Raw genomic sequence first — 26,589 nt, forward strand, 5'->3', positions numbered from 1 at the left:
ATTTTAAGTAAGTTTGATTTGGTCCTATTTTATAAAACCAGCATTTGAATTTAATACATGTGATACTCAAACTTTTTTTTTTTTGTCAACACTGGAAGATTTTCTGACTGCTGACACATCAATAGATGGAGCTGAAAACCTTTATGTTTTTAACTTTTTAATCGTTTGTTCCTCATATATTATTATATATTAGGGTTAAATGTAACAGGCAAACAATGACACAGACAATGTACAGAAATCACACAGGGATATTATTTATTTGTATTATTTATCGTGAGAAGAAACACGGTGTACATCAACCAATGACTCTAAACGGACAACTCATTTTACTTCATTTAACAATGTCTTTTACTGTAATTTCTCAGACAGATATTCAGCCTATTATAGAAACTAATTTCTCAAAAGACAACATGTATGTTTCTCATTAGAAAACGAGTGTTAATAAAGTAGCAAGCTATACCAGTTTTAAAAGAAAAAAGGGCAAGCAGAAAATCTATACAATAAAACTTCTGTGCCATGATTCAGTGTCTCTTACATTCAAGCAAACTCAGTATCTTCATCATACTGTATTCAGTATTTTACAAGCACATTTCTAATACCAAGAAAGTAGAATACTGCTCTGCCTTACAAGACACATGTGAACATCTGCATTGCATTCAGTTCCAGAATGAAAACAGGTTAATGTAGTGTTGTTATAACAGTAGCCCTTCATTAAAACAACATTTGTTCCAGACATCGCGTCTGGTGGCAGTTTGGCATTGTCTTGCAGTAGGTTTGTTTGCAAAAACTGTAGCAGCCTTGGAAAAGAGTCAAAATACAGATCCTTTCAGACAGTAGTGAACGTTCAGAGACAGCAGCAATCCAGTTGTTGTGTTTTCCTTCCTTTGACCGATTATTGACAGGTGTTGTAGATCTGAATCTGCTTATTGATTGCATTCAGGATTGCCTTCATTTTATCTTCCAGGCCATCCAGCTGCCTGGCTTTTCCTTCCAATACCTTCTGATTTTCCTCATAGTCCTTTTCAAGCTCTGTGCATGCGAAACAACAACAAAACCACGTCAGAATTACAAGGAAATAAAACAATGAATGTCTTCCAAGAACAGTACTACTTATCTCCACAAGAGGTCAGTTTATGTTTTTCAGTTACTTGAAGGTACGTTTAACAAATGGGTTTTTATAACATAAATATAAATATAAATATATATTTTCTATATATAATATAGTTATAATTAATTAATTTATTATTAGATTAGACCAGCTATGTGCTGTAAATCTCCCTAAATTCTAAATAAAAGGAATATATATATATATAAAATGTAACACTTTTCTGTAATAAATACTGTAACTAATACTTGTAATAAGCTTTTCTGACCAAATTGTACAGGGTTTTCCAAATTCAAAAAACAAATTAAAACTTAAAACTGTTAGTAAGAACTTCTTCCAGTTCTCTGCGTGTCTCTCACACACTTACCCGCCAGCCTCTGCAGTTTATCCTGGGCATCCTTTAGCAGCTCCTTGGCCTCATCTCTCAGGCGCTCTGCTTTCTGCTTGGCATCCTGCATTGTTTTTGCCTTATTGTCCATCAGACCCTGAACAGTACGATACTTATCGGACAGCTCGCCATCCAGGATTTAAACAGACAATAAAGTCACTAAATTCTGGTCAACACAACACTCAATGACACACAAATGACTGCCACACACCTCTTTAGCTTCATTGGCTTTGTCCCGGGCCATAGTGGCCGTCTCCTCTGCCCGGGCTGCGTCCAGGCTGTTGTTGGCACGTTTGGTTTTTAAAGCCTCTATTTGGCGTCCCAGATCTCCCAGTCTGTCCATAGCATCATTAAGATCTCTCTCACGAGCTGTGGTCTCTGACTGGATCTTCAGAAGGATTGTAAGAGCGCTTGTGGTCAAAACCAATCAATTTAGGAGCATAGAAATTCAAGTTATTTCTAATTACAGTTGTTTTACCTGTGCTAGTCGGTTCTGAGTTAAGCCGATGTCATTTCTAGCTTTCTGAATGGCCTTTTCTGCAGCTGCCTGAGCCCTGCCGGCATCGTTCAGGGCCTTTTTCACACTCTCAGTCGTGCTCTTCACTCCCTCCGCCTTATTCCTAGAGTGAAAGAACAGATTTATATTTACATTTACAAAGTGATGTGCAAAATACCAGATGTGCAGAGAGTCACCTGGCTTTCTTGGCATCCAGCAGCAGCTGTTCTGCTTTGCGGACGTCATTCTGGGTCTGTTCCAGAATGGCGTCTACATTGGACAGGCTCTTGACACGGTCTTTAATCTCATCTGCGAGGTGCTGAATCTGCCTGGGAGAAGCTGGGATTGACAGCTCCAGCACCCGATTGGCCACCGCCTCAATGCTGTCAGGATCTGCCCCCTCCTCTGCAAATATACAACATGACATGTAAATGAGCTCAAAAGAATTCAAGTTCAAATTCTAGGAGAAGAAATGAAAAATGAGAGAGGGAATATAACATATGAAATGTTATTGAAATGTTTGAAAATCAGATTATTATTGATGAATGTTTTGAATATTGGATTCATTTAGTAAAAGAGTAGTGTTTTATGCATTTTATTTTCTTAATCCTTCAGCTAATTTTTTTCTCTTAAAATATAATATGATATAATATAATATACTATAATATAATATATTATCTTATTATCTAATTTCTTAAATTTTTTAATTAGTATTGAAATTCATCCGTCCTTTTGGATTATTTGTAAACAGTAGTAAGATCAGAAATGGAAAAAATGAGAGAAATATATGATTTTTGAAAATAAATGTTAAAGGTATACTATTAAGTGTAAACTAGAATAAGATGCAGAGAATAATCTGTCAGGTTTATGTATTTTATTTTCTTCATGTAGTTCATTTTTATTCTCTTAATAATATAATATAATATAATATAATATAATATAATATAATATAATATAATATAATATAATATAATATAATATAATATAATATAATATAATATAATATAATAAAAAAATGGAAAAAAAAATTGTGGATGATATAATATAATTAAAACTCACGCATGAGGAATTCCCGAATTTGTTTGATGAGGTCCCTCAGGTCGTTGTTAGAATGATCCAGCTTATTTTTGGTATCACTAGCTTTTTCCAGAGCTGCCTGGGCTTTATCCTTAGCTTCCTGAGCCTTGGTCTTAGCATCTGCCACCTTAATAAGACCGTCAAGACAACATAAGATTCAGAGAAAAGACTGCACATTTTTAAAGAATGTGAAGTCACAGAAGGAATTGACAGCTCTGATCATGCTCTGGAAATGCTCTGATCATGCTAGTCACTGGTCACAATAATTAAAGTGTGTCTCTACCTGCTTAAAAAGCTCCTCCACTACCCCCATAGCTTTATCCAGCTCTTTTTCTGCATGCTTGGATCTGTCCAGGGCATTGTTGGCCACTGCAACGGCTCCCTTGCAATTCAGACCACCACAGTGGCGCTTGCCTTCATCATCACGACAACCAGCACCGCCACAAGGACTGTCCACACATGGAGCATCACCCGGCGCTCCACATACCTACAAACAATAAAACAAGAGCTCTAAAGTAATATAAAATAATATATATTTAACAATTTCTAATATTTTTTATATGATAAAAAAAAAATGATTTTATATTTTAAATACATACCTTAAATAATACTTTTAAATTGGTTGATAATATTTGTTGAGACATTTGTTGTTATTTGTGTTTTATCCAGCTTACCTTTTCATTGATTTTCTTTATGTCCAAATTCTGAGCTTTGGCATTTAAGTCTGTGAGTGTACGTTTGTTGGCAGCATTTTTGCGGTTAAAATCATCTCTCTTTTGGGCAATGAGGCGCTCTGTTTTCTTGCGGGTGTCTGCCGATTGGCTCACTGTGCTGGGAATGTCAGTGGTAGATCTGTTGGCGCGGTGCTCTGCATCACGTGACTTGTTGTACGAGGCCCGGATGCTGTCATATGCACCTGAAGAAGAATACCACGTTAAAAGCATGTTTTCCTAGTTTGATCAGTCAGTGGATTGTTCTCTGGGAGATAATAATAAATAAATGCCACTTGTTTTGATATTTTGCATATAATGGGGGCAGTGTAAGTGCATTTTAGTTACGGTGATACAGAATCAGTGACTAACCCAAGAAGTTGGAGTTCTTGAGGATGTCAAGCTGACGGTTAAGCTGATCTGAGTTCAGGTTGAGTTCTTTTGCTTCTCTCTCCAGGGTACTTAATGCATTACTGGCTTCATAGTTGCTGTCCTGCACAGCGGTCAGGTCTCCCTCCAGCTGGTTCAGTGTGTCCGTGGTCTCACCAATCTGAGCTCTGGTAGACAGAAAGACAGATGACCAAACTCATCTCCAACAAGGGTGTAAAAAGTAAGAAAAATGGTCCAATCCGAAATTATACTTAAATTATATTTATGTGAAAGTTTAGGTAAGTAGGCGAATTTATTCTCATTTATACATATTTAACAAAAAAGTTCAAAAATTAATTACTTAAAAAAAATTAAAAACTTAGCTTTTTAGCAATTAAATTTTAATATAATGTAATCTAATTATAGTAATTATTGTAATTTTGTTACAACAACTGTATTAAAGGTTCAAGTAAAATGTATTTTATTTTGACTATCTTAGTAATATCTTAGTAATAAGTATTTTTGGTGCAAATTTTCAATTTATTTCAACAGTGCCCATATATAATTCTAAATATAAATTCTCAATTCCTTAACATATATACCCAACAATAAAAATAATATAGTAAATAAGTAAAATTACTCAAGTAATTTTCTCCCTAACCTCTAAAACTCTCAACTAGAGACTTTCAAGCAATATACAAAAATGCAGGGTCTGAACCTCCTTCTAACCAAACTGTACCTGAGATCCTCGATCATGCCCATCAGAGTGGTCACAGCCTCAGCAGTGGCATTGCGGGCGTTAACAATGTCCCGCACCTGTGCCAGCATGTCCTCCAACTCCTTAAATCTTCTCTCAAAGGCTCGAGTCAAGCCGGTGGTCTGAAGCTCTTTTGCTCGATCTGTGAGAGCTTTGGTTCTGGTTGCCAGATCCTGAACGATGCGGTCCCAGTCCCCAAAGCACTGGTGGCAAGGTTTGCAATCAGGGAAGGTGCCAGAGAAACCACGGGCACACTGATCACAGCGGACACCAGAAACTCCCTGCTGGCACACGCAGTGACCAGTCACACGGTTGCACTGAGATGACTCGATGCCCCGGGGGTCGCAATCACATGCTGTGGGGTCAGAAGTAACCAAATCAATTAGATTTTGGGAATTGTGATTAATTGTGAATCAAAAAATGATGAACCGTGTTACATTAACATTACAGATGATATGGACTGCTGTGAAAGTATCATGGTACCTCGGCACAGTACTCTTGGGTCACCCCAGTGGTTCTCCTGGCAGTCTTTACAGGTCTTCCCTCCAAACCCAACACGGCACTGGCACTGACCTGTGAACTGTATGAATTTGGGTTCAAAAAGAGGATAGCAATAGTTAAGACTACTGATGGGGTGTTGAAACTAGAGAAGCTAGATATATGGTACCATATTGGTTATCAGAGATTTTAAATATATTTTTTTAATTAATGGATATTTAATTGTTCATACTCATTTCTTCTATTTTTACATTCAGATAATTTTTCCATCATCTCATACTTACTTAAAATTTAATAACACTGTTAAATGTAATCTTTAGTGAAGTTCTATTTTTCATACATTATAATGTTGTGCCTAAATTCACTTGTAGCATTTCATTTATTTAAACAAAACAGCATAGAATTTTGAAATCATCCATTCATCAGTTATCAGCCATAACATAAAAATGATAATTGCTCTATATTGGCCAGAAATTTAATATTAGATAAGCCAAGGTTTTTTAGATTTTCAGTTCCTGTCTACTTACTGTATCACCTATCTTTCTTTGTGTAAAATCTAAAATAGTTTATTATACAGTAAATTATACTGTAAATTAAATAAATAAACACTACCATTTAAAAGTTTGTAGTGTGCAAGTTTTTATATATATATATATATATATATATATATATAATATATATATATATATATATATATTTTTTTTTTTTTTTTTTTTTTTTTTTTTTTTTGAAAGACTTTTCTTATGCTTTTTTTTGACACATTTATTTGATCAAAAATACAGTAAAAACAGTAATATTGTGAAATATTATTGCAGTTTAAAATAATTGTTTTCTATTTTAATATAGTTTAAAATGTAGTTTATTTCTGTGATGGGAAAGCTGAATTTACAGCACCATTACTTCAGTCTTCAGTGTAACATGATCCTTCAGAAATCATTTATTATTATCTGTGTTAAAGACAGTCGTGCTGCTTAGTATTTTTGTAGAAGCCTTTTTTAGGACATTTTCTTTGATGAAGAGAAAGTTCAAAAGAACAGCATTTATTTAAAAAAAAAAACATTTTATAACATTATAAATGTTTTGACTAGTGTCAATTTTAATCAGTTTAAACCGTACTGAATTTTACATTTCTTATTGTATATATTGAATGTGAGCTGTATTTGTGAGCCAGCAGTACCTCGTTACAGGCCGATGTGTAGGCATTGTTGGGGTCACAGCCACAGGGCTCACAGCCTCGTCCACTCGCCAGGTTCCAGTAATTGGGAGCACAGTGATCACAGGTTTGTCCAATAACGTGAGGCAGACACTGACACTGTCCTGTGGCACGCTGGCACACGCAATCATCTCGAGACAGACACTGACTGCGCTCCGTGCCCAAGAAGTTGCATGTGCACTCTGGGTGGGTGAAAGTGTTGATATGTTTATTATATTAATAGTGCACTATAATGTAGAAAAGTAATGTAAGACCCAGGTTAACTCACTCCGGCAGTTGCGGCGGGAAGCATCTCCATAGTAACTGCTCTTGCACACGCCACAGTCCGGTCCTTCAGTGTTGTACAGGCACTTGAGACACTGGCCAGTACGCTTGTCACATGCCTCAGGATCTGATAGGTCGATGTTGTTACTGCAACGACAAGGTTGGCACCGTCCACCGGGCTTAGAGGGGTCGCCGTAATAACCCGGAGCACATTCGTCACATCGTGGACCTGGTGAGGGAGAAAGTAGGCATTTAGTTGCATAAAGATAGAATTTGATGACATATCGTTAAAGAAATTTTTTACTCCCATGTCACAAATAAACAGCAAATGACTTTGATTTTTTTGCAAATGAAAAGAAAAATGACTACATTTGATGCACATTTTTAATGCTGAACTGTATTTCATAATATTTTCTTTCACAGCTGGAAAATTCACAGTCTTCTTGAAATAAAGCACTTCCAGTTTCATGATTATTTTTCCATAACCTGCACAATTTATTTAATAGGGTTACTGAGTAAAACTTTAACTACATAATTAATATAAGCAATATTAAGTGCACATATCTAATAGAAAAGGTGTTAAACCAAATTGGATCAAAATCATTATTGGCGGCTTGGTGTTAAAATAACAGCAATATGAGGCATTGTTTTTTAAATAGTAGAAAAATATTCAGTTTTGACATTAAATTAATAAAATTAATTTATTAATGGAATTATTATTTAAATTAATATTTAAAGGATGCAAGAGCACACATACAAAATTTTCATGTAAAGCTCTACTAAGAATACAGTCGAACAAATCAAATAACATAACTCACAAATTATGAAAAATGACTCTTCAGAAGATTTCTTGAAAATGTCACATTTTAATCTTAATGCCAAATCATAATACACTCAGTCTGAGTACTAGTAAAATAATCTCCTGAAGAGTGAAGAGGTACAAAGCATCAGAGTGAAAATGACTGTTTTACATTAAAGGGATAGTTCACCCAAAAATGAAAATTATGTCATTAATGAATCACCCTCATGTCGTTCCAAACCCGTGAGAAAGGTAATAAAAACATCTTCAAAGTTTGTTTGAAGATGTTTTTATTACCTTTCTGGACGTGGACAGTATACCGTACATACATTCTCAATGGAGGGACAGAAAGCTCTCGGACTAAATCTAAAATATCTTATATTGTGTTCCGAAGATGAACGGAGGTCTTACGGGTTTGGAACGACATGAGGGTGAGTCATTAATGACATAATTTTCATTTTTGGGTGAACTATCCCTTTAATAGATCTGACACAATATTGAAGCTCATTTATCTTACTTTAGCTGTCATTTTAATTTAGTCTAAACAGGAAGCTCTGATTCACTCTGTTGCTATGTTCATATGTCTTTGCAGCCAAGTGCAATATAGAGACAGACGCCTGATTCTCTGGCTCAAATGCTGGCAAAGGAACAGAGAAGCTCTCACTTCTAGCAATAGAATAGAATAGAATAGAATAGAATAGAATAGAATAGAATAGAATAGAATAGAATTTAAATCAGATAGGTATTTAGCTCAAAAACAAAGAGGATCTCTATTAGAGAGAGAACTAAATAGCATTTGAATATCAATTTAAAAACATCAAATTACATTAATTACCATTAAATTAGAAAAACTATAAAACTAGAACTAATAAAGAATAATAAATATTATTTTGTAAAATGATTGTAATAAATAGTATAATATAGTATGTTATTGCTTAAAGGGATAGTTCATCCAAAAATGGAAATTCTGTCATGAATTACTCACCCTCATGTCGTTCCAAACCCGTAAGACCTTTGTTCATAACGAAACACAAATTAAGATATTTTTGATGCAATCCAAAAGCTGTCTGACCCTGCATAGACAGCAATGCAACTATCACGTTCAGAGCCCAGAAAGGGTTTAGGGGATAGTATTAGGGGTTTATTTCACGTCATAAGTTATTGGGATTTCCTGCACGTTTTTGGTTTTTATTTTTGGGATTTTTGTTCGGGTTCGTGTTTGGGCTTCGAGTATGACTGAAACAAACACTGCATGAGAGTGTTATGCGCTCCGTAATGTTCAGATCGTCTCATTCTGGATATGAATAAATAGTTGGGTCATACATAGACTATATTGTTTCTTTGAGTTTAAATCTAGATTTATTCACACTGGCCGTTATTACATCTACATTAACACACTTGCCCGAAAAGAGTGCAGGGGACAAATTCACATTTTATTAAAACTGGGAGGACATTTTACACCCATGTCCTCACTACTCTTCTGGGCCGTGAACGTGGTAGTTGCGTTGCTGTCTATGCAGAGTCAGAACTCTCTCAGATTTCATAAAAAATATCTTAATTTGTGTTCTGAAGATGAACAAAGGTCTTGTGGTTTTGGACTGTCATGAGGGTGAGTAATTAATGACAGAAGTTTCATTTTTGGGTGAACTATCCCTTTAAGACTCTGCATTTAAATAAACTGGACTTCCCAATGCTTAATATGAGAGAGAGAGAAGACATATTAAGTTAGCGATTAATCATTACTATTTAATTTCGCTCAGCTGGAAAGCTAAGCACTAGAAAAGCGTAGTTTTAAAAAACACCTACTAGGTACATTTAGTTAGTTAATCTCCAACACTGCTCAGTCACATACGACTGCACTTGGTGCAGTTTCACAGGGTTCTGCAAATGTACATGCAAGGTGTGAAGTGCATGAGCCATGCTCTAGGGAGGGACGGGATGGGAGGGGTGACGAAGGTTTGGCAGCAGAGGTGGGGTGGGTCTCCATGGTTACTCACGCTTGAGGACTGCCCCTGCAGAGCGCTTTACAATCCCTGTGTCCAGTTGAGGAGGGGACAGGAGATAACACACATGATCACTGCACTGACTGATCAGAGTGACAGTGGCCTTTATCTCTGATTATGGCATTTTCTGCATCCTGTCCAGATGCAGATGGACTCAGGGTGTTAAATAGCACTATAAAGCCCAATTCCAGCACTTATTAATTTGGGATGTCTACATTCTCCTGTTGCATGTATGCAAAAAATGCAACTGCACATGGCCCAGACCTCATCTTAATTAATTTGATTCCATCCATCTGTGGAAGGAAAGAAAATTCTGTGGTTAAAAATACCTGTGTAACCCTGGTTGCAGTTGCAGACCACCTGTTTGTTGCGGTTGTCTTGGTAACAAGAGGCGGCAAAGTGGCGTCCACTGTTGGGGCCCTCCGGACAGGGGCAGGGCCGACACGGACTCCCTAAACCAAGAGCCGGGTTTCCATAGTAACCATTAGCACACCTGTGACAAGAGGTATTTATTACATTAGCTCAGGCAGAGGACCATTCAATTTTCATTGTTTGCCGGTAAACTTTAAAAGATTCTCAAATATCTTTAAGTGTCCTCTGATGCTAATATTTATCTGTTTAACTATAGAGCTTAAAATGTCAAGTATGTCTGTCTTTTTGCCCCTTGTACCTGTCACATTTATCCCCAGCCGTATTGCTTCTGCAGTTGATACAGGCTCCAGTCCTCTGGTGGCACTCGTCAGCATGTCCATTACATTCACACGGCCTGCAGTTTGGGAACCCCCAGTGTCCAGACTGACAACCATCACAGCGCTGACCAAATGCACCGGCCCGACATGGACACTGTCCTGAGTACTGGTCACAGAATCGGCTCTGAGAGCCCTCCAAACTACATTCACAAACTAAGGACAAAGACAGTAAGCAATTAATGATAGACAGAAAGAAAGAAAGAAAGAAAGAAAGAAAGAAAGAACAGAACTGAAGCATAAAAAAGCAAGAAACAAAAAAAAAACAAACAAACAAACAAACAGAAATAAAAGAAATAAAACTAAAAAAAATAAAAAAGAAAAGAAATACAACAAAAAACAATCAAATAATTAAAAGATAATTAGATAAAAAATAGGCAACAAACAAACAAAAATAAATAAACAAAAAACACAATAAAGCAACAGCAACAGTAAAAACAAAAGAAATAAAAAACAAACAAAAATGAACAACAAAAACTAAAATAAAATAAAACAAAATATAAAAATAAATAATAAAAAATTATAAAAAAAAACAAGCAGCATAAACAAAAGAAAAATAAACAAAAAAGAAAGAAAGAAGCCAGGAAAAAACACAGTAAAAGAAAGCAAAACAAATACAAATAGAAAAGAAATAGAAGGATATAAAAAAACTAGTAAATATAAAAGAACAAAAAACAAATGAAAAGAAACAAAAGGGGGAAAAAAAAGGAGAACACACAAAGAGGAATTTTATCAAAATGTTACTAATGTACCATAGCAGGGAAAAGATTTGTCTTACGTTTGCATCCGGAAGGGCCAAAGCCGTAAGCTCCTGGTGCACATTTATCACAGCGCCGGCCTGATATGTTGGGCCTGCAGCGGCACTGACCCCCACGGACATCACACTCAGAGCTGAGCGAACCCTGAGGATCGCACTCACAAGCTGTGGGATCAATGTTCTTGTCTTAATAACAACATGAACAAGTGGAAACAAACCCCAATATTCCCATCACAGACCCTACATTCTCTGCTGATACTCACGCAGCGCGCCGTTGTTAATGAGGGCAGACATGCTGGTGATGAGTTTAGCACACACTTCACTCATCTGTGGACGGGACACACTCTTGGCAGTCTCGTGGCAGCGGTAACGCTCATAGCTCTGCTTTCGGGCGACGGAGGCAGGGTCTCCCGCAGTAAACATCTCTAGAGAAGAGTAACGAGGGAGAAGGGCAATCTGGGGAGGTGAAGAGATGAAAGAACAAGTCAAAATTAGACAGAACATGAAGACTTCATAAGAGCTGAATAAAATCAGAGATTGATGCTTACAGAGTCAACAAGTACAAAGGCATTAGTCGAGGTAATGATGCTGTTCCTGTCAGTATAACGGATGAGCTCAACACGCAGTTTGTAACTCACTCCTTTCTCCAAACACACTGGCTGAGAAAGAACCACAAACCTGTAGCAGTGCATCAGAAGAAAGGAAGACAGAAAGCAATAAATAAATAAATGAATGATTAAAGAAACAAAAAAAGTAACAAACAGCAACAACAAAAACAAAAAACAACAAACAAAAAGCAACAATAAAAACAAGAGAAAGAAAAACAGAAACAAATAAAACAAAAACATTAATACCAAACAATAAACAAACCAAGCAACAATAAAAACAAAAGAAAGAAAATCAAACAAATGAAAAAGTATGATTAAATCTGTGTTATAAGCAAAACAAAACAGAAGATTTTGGGATGCAAAAGAGAAAAAAATAAATATTACTTGGATTTCTCAAAGGGATATTCCACCAAAAAATAAAGTGCATCAATTTCTCACCCTCATGACAGTTGTAAAAGTGAAATTTATTTTGATTTATAAAATGGATTTTATAAATTTATATAAATTGTGTTAAAAGTATAAATAGATAGATGGACGAAAGGATGGACGAACAGACGGACAGACAGACAGACAGACAGATAGACAAACAGATAGACAGATAGACAGACAGATAGACAGATAGGTAGATAGATAGATAGATAGATAGATAGATAGATAGATAGATAGATAGATAGACAGACAGACAGACTCACAGACCTGGCACCAGATGGGAGCGATACAGTTAGCAGATCATCTGCAGGGATGGTATTTCCACATGGACTGCTGGTAGGTATAGGGCCAGGTCTAATCACCATTACACGGACCTCCTCCCAGTCCCGTGGCATCTTTAAAAGCACATAAACGCACATGAGTACACCCATAACACACTACTCTGAGCAGCCTATGAAGCCATTGAGAAGACATGTAATCTACCTGAAGCTCATAGCGAAGGAGGACGTCATATTCCATAGAATATGGGATATTGTTAATGGCAAACTCCAACGTACCACCTTCAGGAGCCCGTGCAAACCCAGTGCCTGTCCATGAGACGGGGCGACCTGGCTGGTACTCTCTCTCCTCAAATGCAGAGCCCTATAAAATATACACATATATAATCTTTAATCAAATTTCAAAATTAATATACATTTTTTTTTTAAACTATACCTTATAATGTTGTATGAATTCACTTGTACTTAAAACTGATTTTAGTTTTTAGTGTTTTACGTTTAATTTATTTAGACAAAATAGTGGAGAATAATTATTTATTTAACATTTTTATATTTTTATAGTATTTGTATTTTAATATTTATTAATATTAAATAATTATTGTATCGGCCCCAATAAATATTTGATCATAACATCTTTGGACGACTTCTGTGTTTCTTTCCTTTTGACAACTGGCATGCACCTTTGATATTTTGAAACATCTTTGAAATATTTGTTCTGTTGCTTGATGATGAAAGCTAACTGGCAAGACACTGACAAGTACTGTGAATATGTTATCTATGGAAGCCCACTTCTACCACTGAATTTTTAAAAAATGAAAAAAAAAGGAAATTGCGACTTTTTATCTCACAATTCTGACATTTTATACAATTGTGAGTTTACATCTTGCAATTCTCACATTTTTTCTCAGAACTGTAAGATATAAACTCGCAGTTCTGACTTTTTTTCTCAGAATTGCATGATATAAACTCACTTTTGTGAGTTATAAAGTCAGTATTGCATGACAAACTCAAAATTGCAAGATTTAAATTCTAAGAAATAAAGTCAGAATTGCGAGATAAAAAAGTTAGAATTGTAAGTTTGTATTATGCAATTTTGAGAAAAAAGTCTGAATTTAAAAAAAAAAAACCTTGCAATTACCTTTTTTATTTTTACTCAGTGGCAGAAATGAGCTTCCATAGTTATCAGACAGAATACATGGGGCTAAAAACAAAGCAAATATCTTCTTGTTTGTCCCATTTCTGCACTTACTTGACCCAGTTTGGCATTTTCAGCCTCGTATATGTAGTGGTCGAGGGCCATGAAGAAATAACTAGACTCCACTTGGTTACACTGGCGACCAATCATGTGACTCCGACAGTGACACTGGCCTGTTTCCATTGAGCACTTCAGACGCAAAGCACATTATTTTTATTACAATCAAGTTTCATATTATTAATACAAAAACTGCCAACAGCCTGAATCCCCATCAACAAAATAAAAAACTGACTGGTTGTCTGTAGCTCCACCCACATCACAGTCACATCCTCTGCAGCCACTGGCATCATGACTCAAGGCCCAGTGCTCAGGCTGTAGGAAATGCACATAAAACGCAAACCTGTGTTATATATACTAATAAAAATGACACATAAACCACAATATAACATTTAATATTCAGATTATTAACTACAAAATACTGAGACAAAACCATGGTAATTCCATGATACTTTGAAATCATGCAGTGCTAATCAATAACCATAAGCAAATACCATGACAAAAATAGTAAAGAATTACCATGGTCCATATCCATAAATTGAAGTGACATCACTCTAATACTAAAGGTATTTATTGCTTGTCTAATTTCAGGATGCAGCTCTTCCTTTCATTCCATTTTAAGCTGTGTGAAAACCTACACCATCCTCCATAAACCCTCGGGCTAAATGCATCACTCTTAGTTCATGTTACCACAGCAGATAGGGATACAAGGTACCAGAAAGCATGCAATGCCAACTGATGACTGATAATTAAATGTTATCACAGAGAGTGTATGGGGAATAATAAGCTACTGAAAAGGCAAACTTTTTTTTGCTTCACTTACCAGACATTGGTTGCAGCTGTGTCCAGTGACAAGGCGTTTGCAGAAGCAGTCTCCGCTAACAGGGTCACATTGAGAACTACCGGACACTGTACCCCTGGGGTCACATTTACATGCTAAAGTAGACAAGTGAAAGAAAGAGAGAATGATCGAGTATCAAGAGTAAAACATACCAGAAAAATGTTCTTTAAAAAGACAGAGGTCTAAAAGTGCAGAGACATTTAACTCCTTGCTAACTTGGACTAAAAAAAACTCTGAAATGTCAAAGTGTCTGTTCAAAAATCTGAAATGTCAAAGTGTCTGTTCAAATATATTGTGTATGATATATTTATTTTATTTTTTTTTTTTATATTATATTATTTTTTTTTATTGTTTTTTTATTTTGTTTTTTTGTTAAGGTAAAAGATTCCTATTTCTAATATTTTATGATATTTTAATGTTGATCTTGATGAGCATAAAAAAAACTTCTAACATTAAAGAAATCTTACAGACATCAAACTTTTGAATGGTTAGTTATATCTATGGTATTTTATCTTTCATTGTTCATTATAAATTTCCTGTTTATATTTAGATTACCTTCATTTGTTCAGATACCTTCAGCAGTCATTTAACGCTCACCTAAAGTTAATCTTTAAAAACACTAAAAATTTAATGATACTACTTAATGTAACTTTCAGCAAATCTCAAAATGAATATCCCATTCTTCATACTGTACATTATAATGTTATGACACCAAAATTCACTTATCTGTTAGGTGAATGATTTTTTGTGCTTTATTTTGGATATATTTAGATAAAAAAAAGTAAAAAAAATAATTGGTATCAGCTTGCACTTACGTTGGCAGCCGCGAGGATCACTAGCACTGAGCCCAAAGAAACCAGCCTTGCATTTATCACAGCGTGCTCCTTCAATGTTGTCTTTACAGCGACACTGCCCAGAGATCATGCGCAGAGAGGGGTCATCATGCCCATCACAAATGCCACCGTTCAGAGAACCATCTGGGTCACAGTCGCAGGCTAGCAGAGAGAACAGATATAAGCAATCATATACTGTATAATGCTTAAATGTATATGTTAGTATCTAGCTCCTTACCCACGCAGACTCCAGGATCTCTGATGTCTCGAGTTGGATCCTGATAGTAAAAAGGTTTACAGGTCTCACAGTTGCGGCCCATGGTATTGTGGAGACAGTTGTCACACACACCTCCACTGACATTCCCTGTAGCCAAATACACCGCCATGTCAAAATGACACTGGTTGGAGTGACCGTTACAGTTGCATTCTGGGAAAAAGAGGAAAGTGTTAACCGTGACATAAGAGGTGCATGTCTCTATGCACTTTATGAGATATACGATTATGGTTATTCTTAATTACTTTTGCAGGCATTAGTGTTACGGCCCTCAGCTGGTCTCCAGGGCAGGTCATTATAGAAGTCATCACACTGTTCACAGTTCAGTCCTTTGGTGTTGTGTTTGCACACACACCTCCCGTGTACCTAGAGATAGATGGTCCATATTAAAATTATATACTACTTTGTCTAAATAGACTAAATATAAATATATAAATAAAGCACTGCTAGTGGTAATTACTACATTTTAATAATGTACACTTTGAAAAATGGATATTTATTTTGAGATTACCAGTGTTAAATTACCAGTGTTTTTTTTTTAATTACTTTAAGTGGTTGTTAAATGACAGCAAAGGAAATCTAAATATAAAAAATAGAAAATTAGCATGTGCAAATAAATATCTAATATTCAACAAAACCATTAGATCCAAAAAAAAATCTCCAGTATTGTCTGATATCTGATTTGGTAGCAATATGTAATGCATACCCATAACTTGCTACAGTTCAGTAACTCACCATGCCCTCAATGTCATTCCTGATGCCGTCAATAGGAGCACATTCAGAGGCGTGGCCATAGCAGAAGCAGTTGCCCCTGACAACCAGCTCATATATGGCATAGTAGTATTTCTCTTTGATCTCAGTCCGTGAGTCCAGCAGGTTATCACCCAGAGTGTGCAGCTTGGTGAAGTTCAGACGGAGATTAGTGATCTTCAGCTGGTCTGCAATATGAAGACATTGGGGTTAGTGGAGGATAGGTGACCATAAACCAAAGATAAGGACACTAATGCCATTTTTGATGTGAGAATGGATGGAAAACAGCATAAAAGCTATAGAGATTAGCAGGCATGCACTAGCTTTCAAAGGTTTGGTCATTGGGTATTATTGTTTTCTTTTTTTTTTTATTTAAGAAAAATGAATACTTTCATTTAGCATGGATGCATTAAACTGATCAAAAGTGACGGTAAAGATATTTATAATGTTTAGAAATTTCTATTGAAAAAAATGCTGTAGTTTAATATATTTCTATTTATCAAAGTATCCCCCTATTTAAAAATAAATATACTAAAATGTATTTGAAATACATTTAATTCATGCTTAGTATACCACAAATACATTTAACTATTTATGTATTTAATAAAAGTACCGTGCAGTTGTACTTTTAGTATACTAAACTGGTATACTCGAAGTCTGCTAAACTGGAACAACTAATTTTGTACTTAATGCACTTTAATTGTGTGGAAGTAGTGCTGAAGTCCAACTGAAGATACACTGAAGTATATTTGATTGTATTAAAGTAGGGTTAACGTAGTTGTGTTAAAGTATACTATTGCAAGTATATTTCAGATTCACTTTAAATATCTTGCATTTAAAGACTGATATTATTCAAAGATCATACAATCTTCATCAATAGTGACATTTTAGGCTTGATATTAAGAAATGTGCATTGTGTGTAAGTAAAAAGCCAAACTCCAAAGTTTAATTATAATTTTTGTCAGCTATGTCAGTAAATATGTTAATAGATTTGAACTATACGTATTATGAAATAAATGTATTTTAAAAATATCACTTTTTTACTAGGGTAACATTGATCATAATAAAAAATGTTTCTTGAGCACCAAAAGCTTTGCCATGACAGGAATAAATTACATTTGAAAACATATTCAAATAGAAAACAGTTATTTTAAATTGTCATAATATTACTGTTTTACTATATTTCTATCAATAAATAAATGCAGCCTTGGTGAGCATAAGAGACTTTTAAAAACATTAAAAAAATCTTTCAGACTAATTATATTTACTGTCTGTAGTCTATTAAATAACTGTAATAAAAGACATTCTTAAAACATCTTGTAGTCTTGAACAGGCCTGGCCTGTTTAACAGAGTAATACAATTAACCACAGATTTTTGTTAAAGCAAAAGTGCTTATACTTCCAGGATATGATGCCTAAATGACAATGGTTGTTGGGAAAAATCAGGCATCAATGGTTGTTTGGAGAAATCAGAATTATGAGAACATCCTCCTACCTAAACCCTGTTAACCCATGACCTCTGACCCCTTCTCCCCTGAGCCAATGGCCTGCTCCTCAGTGGGAGGTTGCAGTCAGCTGAGCGTGGAGGCCTTTAGCAGAAGTGTGGCATATAGATTCCTGTTACGCTTCACAGACACTCAATGAAGTGGGACTTGTGTGATTTATAAGATAAACATTTGGAGGGAAATTCATGGAGTGTGTGTGTTTGTGTGTGTGTTTTTTTTTGTGTGGTTTTATGTTAAGATTAAAGGTCAGTGAATGCAGCTCCTGTGCACATGCTGTTTGTTCCAGTCATGTTATTGTTTTTGAGAGTGAGAGCCACACAGAGAGTGTGAGATCAATCTATACACACTCACACTGTGCGTGACTGAGAAATCACAGCTGTATGGGAATATTACACTGACCAGCTGAACCAGGAAGTTCATCATCAGCATACTCTGCTACACACACTGTGAGGGTACTTGGCTTCGACTTAACTTTATTAATAGTTTTTAGTGCTGTCGTTCAATTAATCGTGATTAATCACATCCAAAATAAAAGTTTTTGTTTACATAATATGTATATGTATATTTATTATGCATATATAAAGACACACATATACAGTATATATTTTGAAAATATTTACATGTATTTAGATGAATAAATTTTATATTCATATAATTCATATTATATCTAAATATATTTAATATATACACAACAAATATATTAAATTTTTTTTTTTGTTTGTTTTTTTATTTATACTGTTTATTATTATAAAATGTTTTTTTTTTTAATTTTTTAATTGATGTGTATTTATATATACACATTATAAATATACACAGTACACCAATGTACATATGTTTTATGCAACTCTTATGTCACACACACATACGAGTAAAAATGTGCAAAGGAAATCTTACGAGAGGGAAAACGGAGAGATACATTTGGAAGAAGAGACAAAAGAAATGTCTAGAGAGTATATGATATGTAGGCTGCACCTGTTTATGTCTCTTTGTTGGGTTATTAGAGCACATCTTGTTCATTATGTACTGAATCTCTCACCTGAAATGTTAATTAAAATATATTTCAGTTACTTCTCAGCTAACAAGTCCATCAGCTCCTTTACATTTTCTTTGTCTGTAAGTTATGCAAAAGGTAAAACATATATAAATGGATGAAATATTCAAAGACAAAAAGTTCATTAAGATCCAGCCGTTGCCTAAATAAGCTCCTGGTAACCATAGCTACTGCACTGTAACAGCAGAGATATTTTTATTTTAAAAATTGCTTTTAAATGACATATATTAATGTATTTGAAATAACACCTGCAACACATGCTATTTTTCATATAGTAAGGAATCAGACTAAAAAAGATTTGGTTGTTACCAAGTGAAGAGCTGATCATGAGACATACAGCACTTGCCTATTATAAGAAAAAAACAGGTTGTTCATTATGTTCTAAGGAAATACTTTAGGTTAGCCAGTTAATGTACAGGAACAACGACCTGAGGGGGGAAAATCAGCTTCTATTTCCATTTTACATGCTTTTATTTTAAATTCCTCCATCTGACATGTACTAAAGAGGCAGGATGGACAGCAGCAAACAGGAAACTGAATTTAAATACATGTGAATAGATCTTTGCCAATGATGGAAAACAGTGCAAAAACCTGTATCTTATTCAGTCGGAGGTTAGGTTTGTTAAGCTTCACTTACTCTGAATGTTGGGGCTGTAAGGGTCTTCGATCTGGATTGCAGGGTCAAGAACACGATAAATCACCTGAGCGGAATGAAAGTGAAGGTCAACAAACAAATTAACTGACAAATTAACAAAGTCTTCCAACTGAATTTCTCTCACCTCTCCTTCTGTAGACGGCTCGATGTCAGAATATCTGGACTCGCAGATGACATCATCAACTTTATGAAGAGGACCAGGGGAAATTCCTGGGAAGGTGGACTCACAGTCGAAGGCGAAGTAACGGTACACCTGCCAGGTTCGGCCAAAATCTGCAGATCGCTCAATCAACATGGCCGCTGGACGGAAAGTCTGTGTACAGTATGAGGTCAGTTTTGGAGTGTTTCAAAGGCGATTTCTTAAATGACAAAAACTTTCTTACCTTAAAAGTCATGATAAGATGAGTAAAGTGAAACTCTGCCTCCAGATCCAGCTGAAGGTAAACATCAGACTTTCCTGAGGAGAGAAGAAAATTCCACATTAATTATTTAATTTCTGCTCTTTTTATAACTTTATTTTATTATTTATTTTGTTAATAATGAGGCTTTGATTTAAAACTGTGGCTTTTGATTATTAATATACTTTTGATGAAAATACACCATCATAAAACTTTTTTCACACACTTATTTATTAGTTCATTAAGTTTGTATATATATATATATATATATATATATATATATATATATATATATATATATATATATATATATATATTGTCCAAACATTAGTGTTGCTGTAAGAATTTGCTATGTTGGTTCAATATTTTCACAACAAATGTCTTCAAACATGTGATTATTATTTTACTTCTGAAAACATTCAGTAATACCAAAAAAGTAAACATCTTAGACAGAGCTATTTTAAAAGCCTATGAACTTTTATTTAAACTCATCTTTGCTAGCAGATTGTCGGTGTTTTTTATTTCTCTTTGTTAATTGTAGTACATGTTAAATGTGAAATAAAATAACAACAGAGAGTGTGGTGTGGAAGATATCATATATTTTCCTTCCTGGACCACTTTATCTGGGAATTTAATAAGGCTCAGAATAACAATGCACAACAATATGCACATTCAAACACAGTGTCCTACAGTGACTGAGCAGAGCTAGAAATAGATGGGATGGTTTAACAATCTACCTTTGTTCTGTTCAGCTCTTACATTGACAGTTCATTATTCATCTGGAGGGACAGACTGTCTGTATTCTGCAGAGCTGGCACCATATAGAGCGCACCTGTGCCTCTCTGCATTACCATTAAAAAGCTGTAACTCAGTCCACTGCAGCAGCCCTTTGTCTGACTGCTGGACTTAACCTGCGTTTCATAATCAACAGCTAAACAGGAAGGAAAGGGACGCGGAGGAAAAGAGAGACAGGTTGTACCAGAGCTGAAGAGAATGAGAGGGAGAGGCCAGCGGAGGTGAAGTGGAACACAAAAGGAAACTGACTGAATGACTTGCTGTTTTTTCAATACATGTTTCAGTGTTTGGCTGGAGGAGGAAGTAGTTAAGCCTCAAACCAGAGCACATGCCAAAGAGCCATGAAAAAGACTACTCTCATGTAGAGCACCTGTTTTTTTTCCTATAGAACACGTGACACAGACACCATAAAGAAATATAGACATAAGGCAGTTTCTACAAACATGGTACATAATAGTAAGTGAAATAATAATAGAGTACATTATAGGGCCTGAAGTAATTTAATTTAATTTAATTTAATTTAATTTAATTTAATTTAATTTAATTTAATTTAATTTAATTTAATTTAATTTAATTTAATTTAATTTAATTTAATCATTGCTTTTTATTTCATTTCTTTATTTCTTTATTTTTTCTCTTCATCAGGGCAACTATTTAGAGATATCTAAATACAGTTAAACCCCCTGATTTTTGTCATCATTATGAACATTGTAAAATAATTATCAATACATCACCTGAAAAAATAAATCATAAAAAAGCCTAAATATAACAGTGTTGAAAATAAGACCAAGCTAAGCTGTCACTAAGTAGGGTTAACTAGTTTGGGACCAAATGTTGGTTTCTAGTTTTTGATAAAAATGAACATTTCCCTTAAAGGGATAGTTCACCCAAAAATGAAACTTCTGTCATCATTTGTTACTAAAACCTGTATGAGTTGCTTTCTTATGTTTAACATAAAATAAGATATTTTGAAGATTGCTGGTAATCAAACAGTTGATGGTTGCCATTGACTTCCATAGTAGGGAAAAAAAATATTATGGAAGTCAATGGCAACCATCAACTGTTTGTTTGATTACCAGCAATCTTCAAAATATTTTCTTTTATGTTCAACATAAGAAAGCAACTCATACAGGTTTGGAATGACATGAGGGTGAGTAAATGATGACAGAATTTTCATTTTTGGGTGAACTATCCCTTTAAATTAAAGAAAATATGTATTTGATCGCATAAAAAGCCTTAAAAAATACACCAAATTGGACCAAAATGTACCATATCAGGTGTCCACTCAGTATCGATATAGGGGTCATGTCAGGGGTCTACTTGTGAGACACACTCTACAAGTGTTGAACAACTGATCTACTGTTCATTATACGACATTGTTTCAGAAAAGTTACTGAAGCCATAGCGACCGTGAGCAAAAATAGTGACCATTTCCTGTGAACACCCATAATTAATTCCCTAACTAAGGAGACAAACAGCTGAAACACAGGGGTTTCACTCTCTTTAACTATGAAAGGAACTCTATTAAGATGTAAAGAGGTATTGTTTTGGATAAAATGACAAATAAGATCTAAATATAATTTCAGCTCATCAGCCATAAGTGCATCAAGCTTATTTGTAACTGTAGATAGCCAAGCTACAAGCTAAAGTTAAGTGTGGACCATAAGCTACTAACAAAAACAATCCATAAAAACAGGGCACAGTGTACTTATTATGAAGGACAATTTTGTATTGATTTTTACAGGCGTTATACCTGTATTTTAACGTAAAATGCTAAAATAAAGCTCTATAAAATTAATAGATAATGTCTTGGCAGAAAATTACAAGTACAATTTCCAGTTATGGATTTTTGTTTTTTTTAATTAATTAATTTATTTATTTTCAGTAGAGGGCAATACTGAGAGTTAAATAGCTATATTGAGTGCACAAAACAATGTGACAAAAAAACAGCCATTTTGCATTTGACTCATTACACTGCTACTTGTTGGAAAAGGTAAATTGTTACTGAAGATAACTAGATAACTAGATCAGATAACTACAGATAACTATCATGCTATGGAAAATGCAGTTAAGTTAGCAGAGTCACTATTTTTAGTTAGTTACTCCCCAACACCCAAAACTGCAGCCCACAAGTGCACTTAGCAGAGTAAACAATAAATGCTGTGAGTGCATTAGGTTCAGGTTTTAGCCTGCAGCTTTTTCTTGACCTCTTGAAGTTTTCTGTCCTTCCATCTTTTTTCTCTTCCATGTTCTGCTCTATCAGAGTTTTGTTTCCCTCTTTCATTCTCTCTATGGGTATGCCAGCAGCAGGCCGTGTCTGTAATTATCTCTAATACTGCAGGGTTTAGGGAGTGTGTGTGAGGGTGAGCCTGGACATCTGAGCCAAGTCAACTAACAGCCTTCCTCTATTTCTGCACTCTTGTACATACTTATTTCCATTCTGAATATCAATCTTCATCCTAGTACAACAAAAATTAGCACTTTTTCTCTGTTCATGTTGAATAGAATATTTTTTTTTATTTTATTGATCTCAATTATTTTGATTTATAGTAGAAATTGTATTAATTTTTATTTTATGTTTCTCTCTCCCTCAGCCTCTGTGTTATTAATAGACGCCCTAAACATCAACCTTCTAATAATATATGTGAAGCGTTTCCAGTCCTTGCCAAGCAGCTGGGTTTGGAGGGCTCAGAGAGGCAATCAAATTTCCTGGCAACATATTACTTTACTTTAGACAAATGAAACCAAACTGATGTGTGGATTTCCATCAAAACATCACTGAAGCTGCAGATTAGCACATATGGTTTTCTGCATGCATTAATTAATAGTTGGCTGAGGTTGAGCTGCGGTGGATATGTATATCCAGCTCTGACCTATATCTGTCTTAGCAAGTGTAAAAAAATGCCTAAAAACTATAGCTGATTATTGACGTTCTTGCTCGCTCACCATTCTCAGACTGCCACCAGGACTTCTTGCGGTGTGCTTTGAAGGTGGTGATGACATTCTCAATGCGGTGACTCATGGGGATGGAATAAGGATCATAAGGTCGCCGTGAATCACAGTAGAAACACTTCTTCTCTTCCTAAATAAGGTCAAGGGTCAAAAATGAAAAGGATCAGCTCTTCACAAAAATAGTGTGTGTATAAATGTGTCTCACTGTCTGTGAGAATTAGTGTTGGCTTTACCTGCAGATGGCTGACAATGCAGTAGGGCTCTCTCCTCCGCAGGCCACAGGTGGATGAAGCTTTCAAGTTCGTCTCTCGACCCACCAAGAGGTCACCGGTTGCAGGGTAACAGCTTCCATGAGCACAACCGTGGGCAAGATCAGGCTCCTGTGCGCTGGCCGCTGACAGGACTTTCAAGGAAAGAAACAAAATAGACATGAGCAGAACATGATTGTATTTTTAATGCTGTTCAAATAAAACCTTCAGTTTTTAGTGTACAAGAAAAAATTTAACATGTAATTTTTGTTCTCTTGCCAGTTTGGTCAACCAGAGCACAAGCAATTTTCCATTAATGCTCAGCAAAGGCCAAGTTTCCACAGAAGGTCCCTTTAGGCTGTGGTGGCGAGAAGCAGCATCTATGTTTTAGTATGATGGGAAATTAACTTATTTAGCAGTGTCAAATTATGCAGAATCATGATTATTGTAGTTTTCTTATATATATATATATATATATATATATATATATATATATATATTATAATATATATATACACACACACACACACACACACACACACACACACACACACACACACATATTGTTGTGGCCAAAATTATTAGAACACTAGTATTTTCACCAGCTAAAAATGGTTCTAAATCAGTAATTTCTATCTATTGCTGTAGTGTGTCAGTAGGACATATCAGTTTAACATTGATTCTGCCATTAATTGTAATAATCCAGTGAGATTTTTGTTTGCACAAGGAGTCTGATAACAGCCAGTGCTTGTATGAGATATTTGTTTTTTTTGTATGAAATTTTTTTTTATGTTACATGAAGAAACAGAACAAACTGAGACAGACTAAATCCAGAAGAACTGTGGCAATGTTTCCAAGATGCTTCAACACACATGCTTTCTTGAAGCATCTTGGAGATGTTGCCATAGTTATTCTGGATTTAGTCTGTCTCAGTTTGTTCTGTTTCTTCATGTCTTTCCAGACAGACTGGATGATGATGAGATCAGATCTCTATATGGAGCAAAACTGGACTGTGTGGACTATGTGGACTTAAAACCATTTTTTAGCTAGTGAAAATACTAGTGTTCTAATAATTTTGCCCTCTACTGTGTGTGTGTGTATTAATGCTGTCAATTGACTAAAAAAATTAACTAATTAATCACAAATTTTTTCTTAAATTAATCATGATTAATCCCACCAACATTAAAGTTTTTTAAATATACTTTTATATTGCAATATTTTTATATTCATTCTTCAAATGAATGCACAAACAACATAAAGACAGTATATTTGTAATATTTGTTTAATGGCATTTTTTAATGACTGAAGACCAGTATCACTGATACCAATAATACTGATGTCTCTATAAAATAGTTTTTTCCGCCTAATATTTAACCATTGACTATAGCCATTCAGCATTACAGTATAATTGAGAGCTATCAATCTTAACATTTATTAGACTTTAAAAAATAACTTCTAATTGAAGTGAACTTAAACTTAAAGTAATCTTCACATAAACCCATTATAATAAATGTCATATTTATCTGTGCCCTTCAGCAGAAGTGTGTGTGTGTGTCTGTGTGTGTGTGTGTGTGTGTGTGTGTGTATATATATATATATATATATATATATATATATATAATATATAAATAAGAAAAAAAAACTATAAACATATTGCCAAAGAGCTAAAAAATATCAGTATAAATGTCTTTAGCCCTAGTAATTAAAACATGTACACGCTTTGCAGCTAAATTAAAAAAAATCGATCAAGTACGGTATGTGTAGCTTTATTAAGAGAGAAAGAGAGACAGAGACAGCGGTTATGAGATTTCAAGTTTCAGAATAACCTTTTACAACACCCAACAGCTGCTAAACATTCCTGCAAGTGTCCCAAATAAACCCTGTGTGAGATGATGTTGAGATTTGCAGAAAGCTGGGACTGCTTCAGACAGGCGCTGTGATACACACATACATTAAAATGTGCATAATTTGTCTTGATGGATTTTTAGCTTTTAACCTCAGAAAACAAATGTAAACTATCACACAAAAAGAATTAGGAAAGCATAGTCACATGGAAGGACTTGAAGCCTGGGAAAACTCTTGTTTACAGCATTTATCCATCAGAGATATGTGTGTCGTCAACACAAGACAGCTGCATCTGTCTGGCACCATACCATGTCTCACCCGTCTGCCACCAGATATACACACACACTCACACACACAAGTACCATCACACATCCACATTCAGCAACACACCCACCTGGAGCCAAACTCCAAAATAAAGCCTTACTTACAGTAAGCTGCAGGATCTGATGGGAATACGCCTCAAAAATGATCAACTGAAACTCAAGGGACAACCATGTCTTTTCCTCTTACAAGCAGATCAGCTAACCACAGTTAAGCCAGATACACTAAATTCAATTACTGAGCAATGGCAAATCTGGCACTGGTATAACATTTAATTTTTCTGGCAGTGTGTTGAACCACAAAACAGTGAGAAAGTGGACAGCAGCTGAATTATGGGAAGCAAAGGCTTCAATGTGAGTGAGAGGCAGAGGA

At 35.1% G+C, this 26,589-nt stretch overlaps 1 protein-coding gene across 1 annotated transcript in view; it reads right to left on the reverse strand.

The window, feature by feature from the left end:
• Positions 1–230: 230 nt before the first annotated feature.
• The window catches only part of lamb2 (laminin, beta 2 (laminin S)), a 34,995-nt gene continuing 8,636 nt past the window's right edge, over positions 231–26,589 (reverse strand). The window contains exons 3-34 of the mRNA XM_042750074.1: positions 24,037–24,206; positions 23,798–23,933; positions 20,042–20,115; positions 19,783–19,971; positions 19,641–19,704; positions 16,433–16,635; positions 15,943–16,063; positions 15,662–15,850; positions 15,406–15,585; positions 14,573–14,685; positions 13,981–14,064; positions 13,747–13,881; positions 12,703–12,861; positions 12,487–12,614; positions 11,731–11,860; positions 11,446–11,638; positions 11,204–11,347; positions 10,350–10,581; positions 10,009–10,172; positions 6,882–7,106; positions 6,578–6,795; positions 5,386–5,482; positions 4,885–5,257; positions 4,149–4,333; positions 3,741–3,982; positions 3,350–3,553; positions 3,049–3,193; positions 2,187–2,394; positions 1,972–2,113; positions 1,705–1,881; positions 1,473–1,632; positions 231–1,029 (exon numbers count right to left, since the gene is read on the reverse strand). Coding sequence (XP_042606008.1) covers positions 893–1,029; positions 1,473–1,632; positions 1,705–1,881; positions 1,972–2,113; positions 2,187–2,394; positions 3,049–3,193; positions 3,350–3,553; positions 3,741–3,982; positions 4,149–4,333; positions 4,885–5,257; positions 5,386–5,482; positions 6,578–6,795; positions 6,882–7,106; positions 10,009–10,172; positions 10,350–10,581; positions 11,204–11,347; positions 11,446–11,638; positions 11,731–11,860; positions 12,487–12,614; positions 12,703–12,861; positions 13,747–13,881; positions 13,981–14,064; positions 14,573–14,685; positions 15,406–15,585; positions 15,662–15,850; positions 15,943–16,063; positions 16,433–16,635; positions 19,641–19,704; positions 19,783–19,971; positions 20,042–20,115; positions 23,798–23,933; positions 24,037–24,206 — 5,321 coding nt within the window. The 3' untranslated portion in view covers positions 231–892. The remainder of the gene's footprint in view (positions 1,030–1,472; positions 1,633–1,704; positions 1,882–1,971; positions 2,114–2,186; positions 2,395–3,048; positions 3,194–3,349; positions 3,554–3,740; positions 3,983–4,148; positions 4,334–4,884; positions 5,258–5,385; positions 5,483–6,577; positions 6,796–6,881; positions 7,107–10,008; positions 10,173–10,349; positions 10,582–11,203; positions 11,348–11,445; positions 11,639–11,730; positions 11,861–12,486; positions 12,615–12,702; positions 12,862–13,746; positions 13,882–13,980; positions 14,065–14,572; positions 14,686–15,405; positions 15,586–15,661; positions 15,851–15,942; positions 16,064–16,432; positions 16,636–19,640; positions 19,705–19,782; positions 19,972–20,041; positions 20,116–23,797; positions 23,934–24,036; positions 24,207–26,589) is intronic.

Source organism: Cyprinus carpio, chromosome B23 (assembly GCF_018340385.1).
Source record: "Cyprinus carpio isolate SPL01 chromosome B23, ASM1834038v1, whole genome shotgun sequence".
Taxonomy (NCBI): Eukaryota; Metazoa; Chordata; class Actinopteri; order Cypriniformes; family Cyprinidae; genus Cyprinus; species Cyprinus carpio.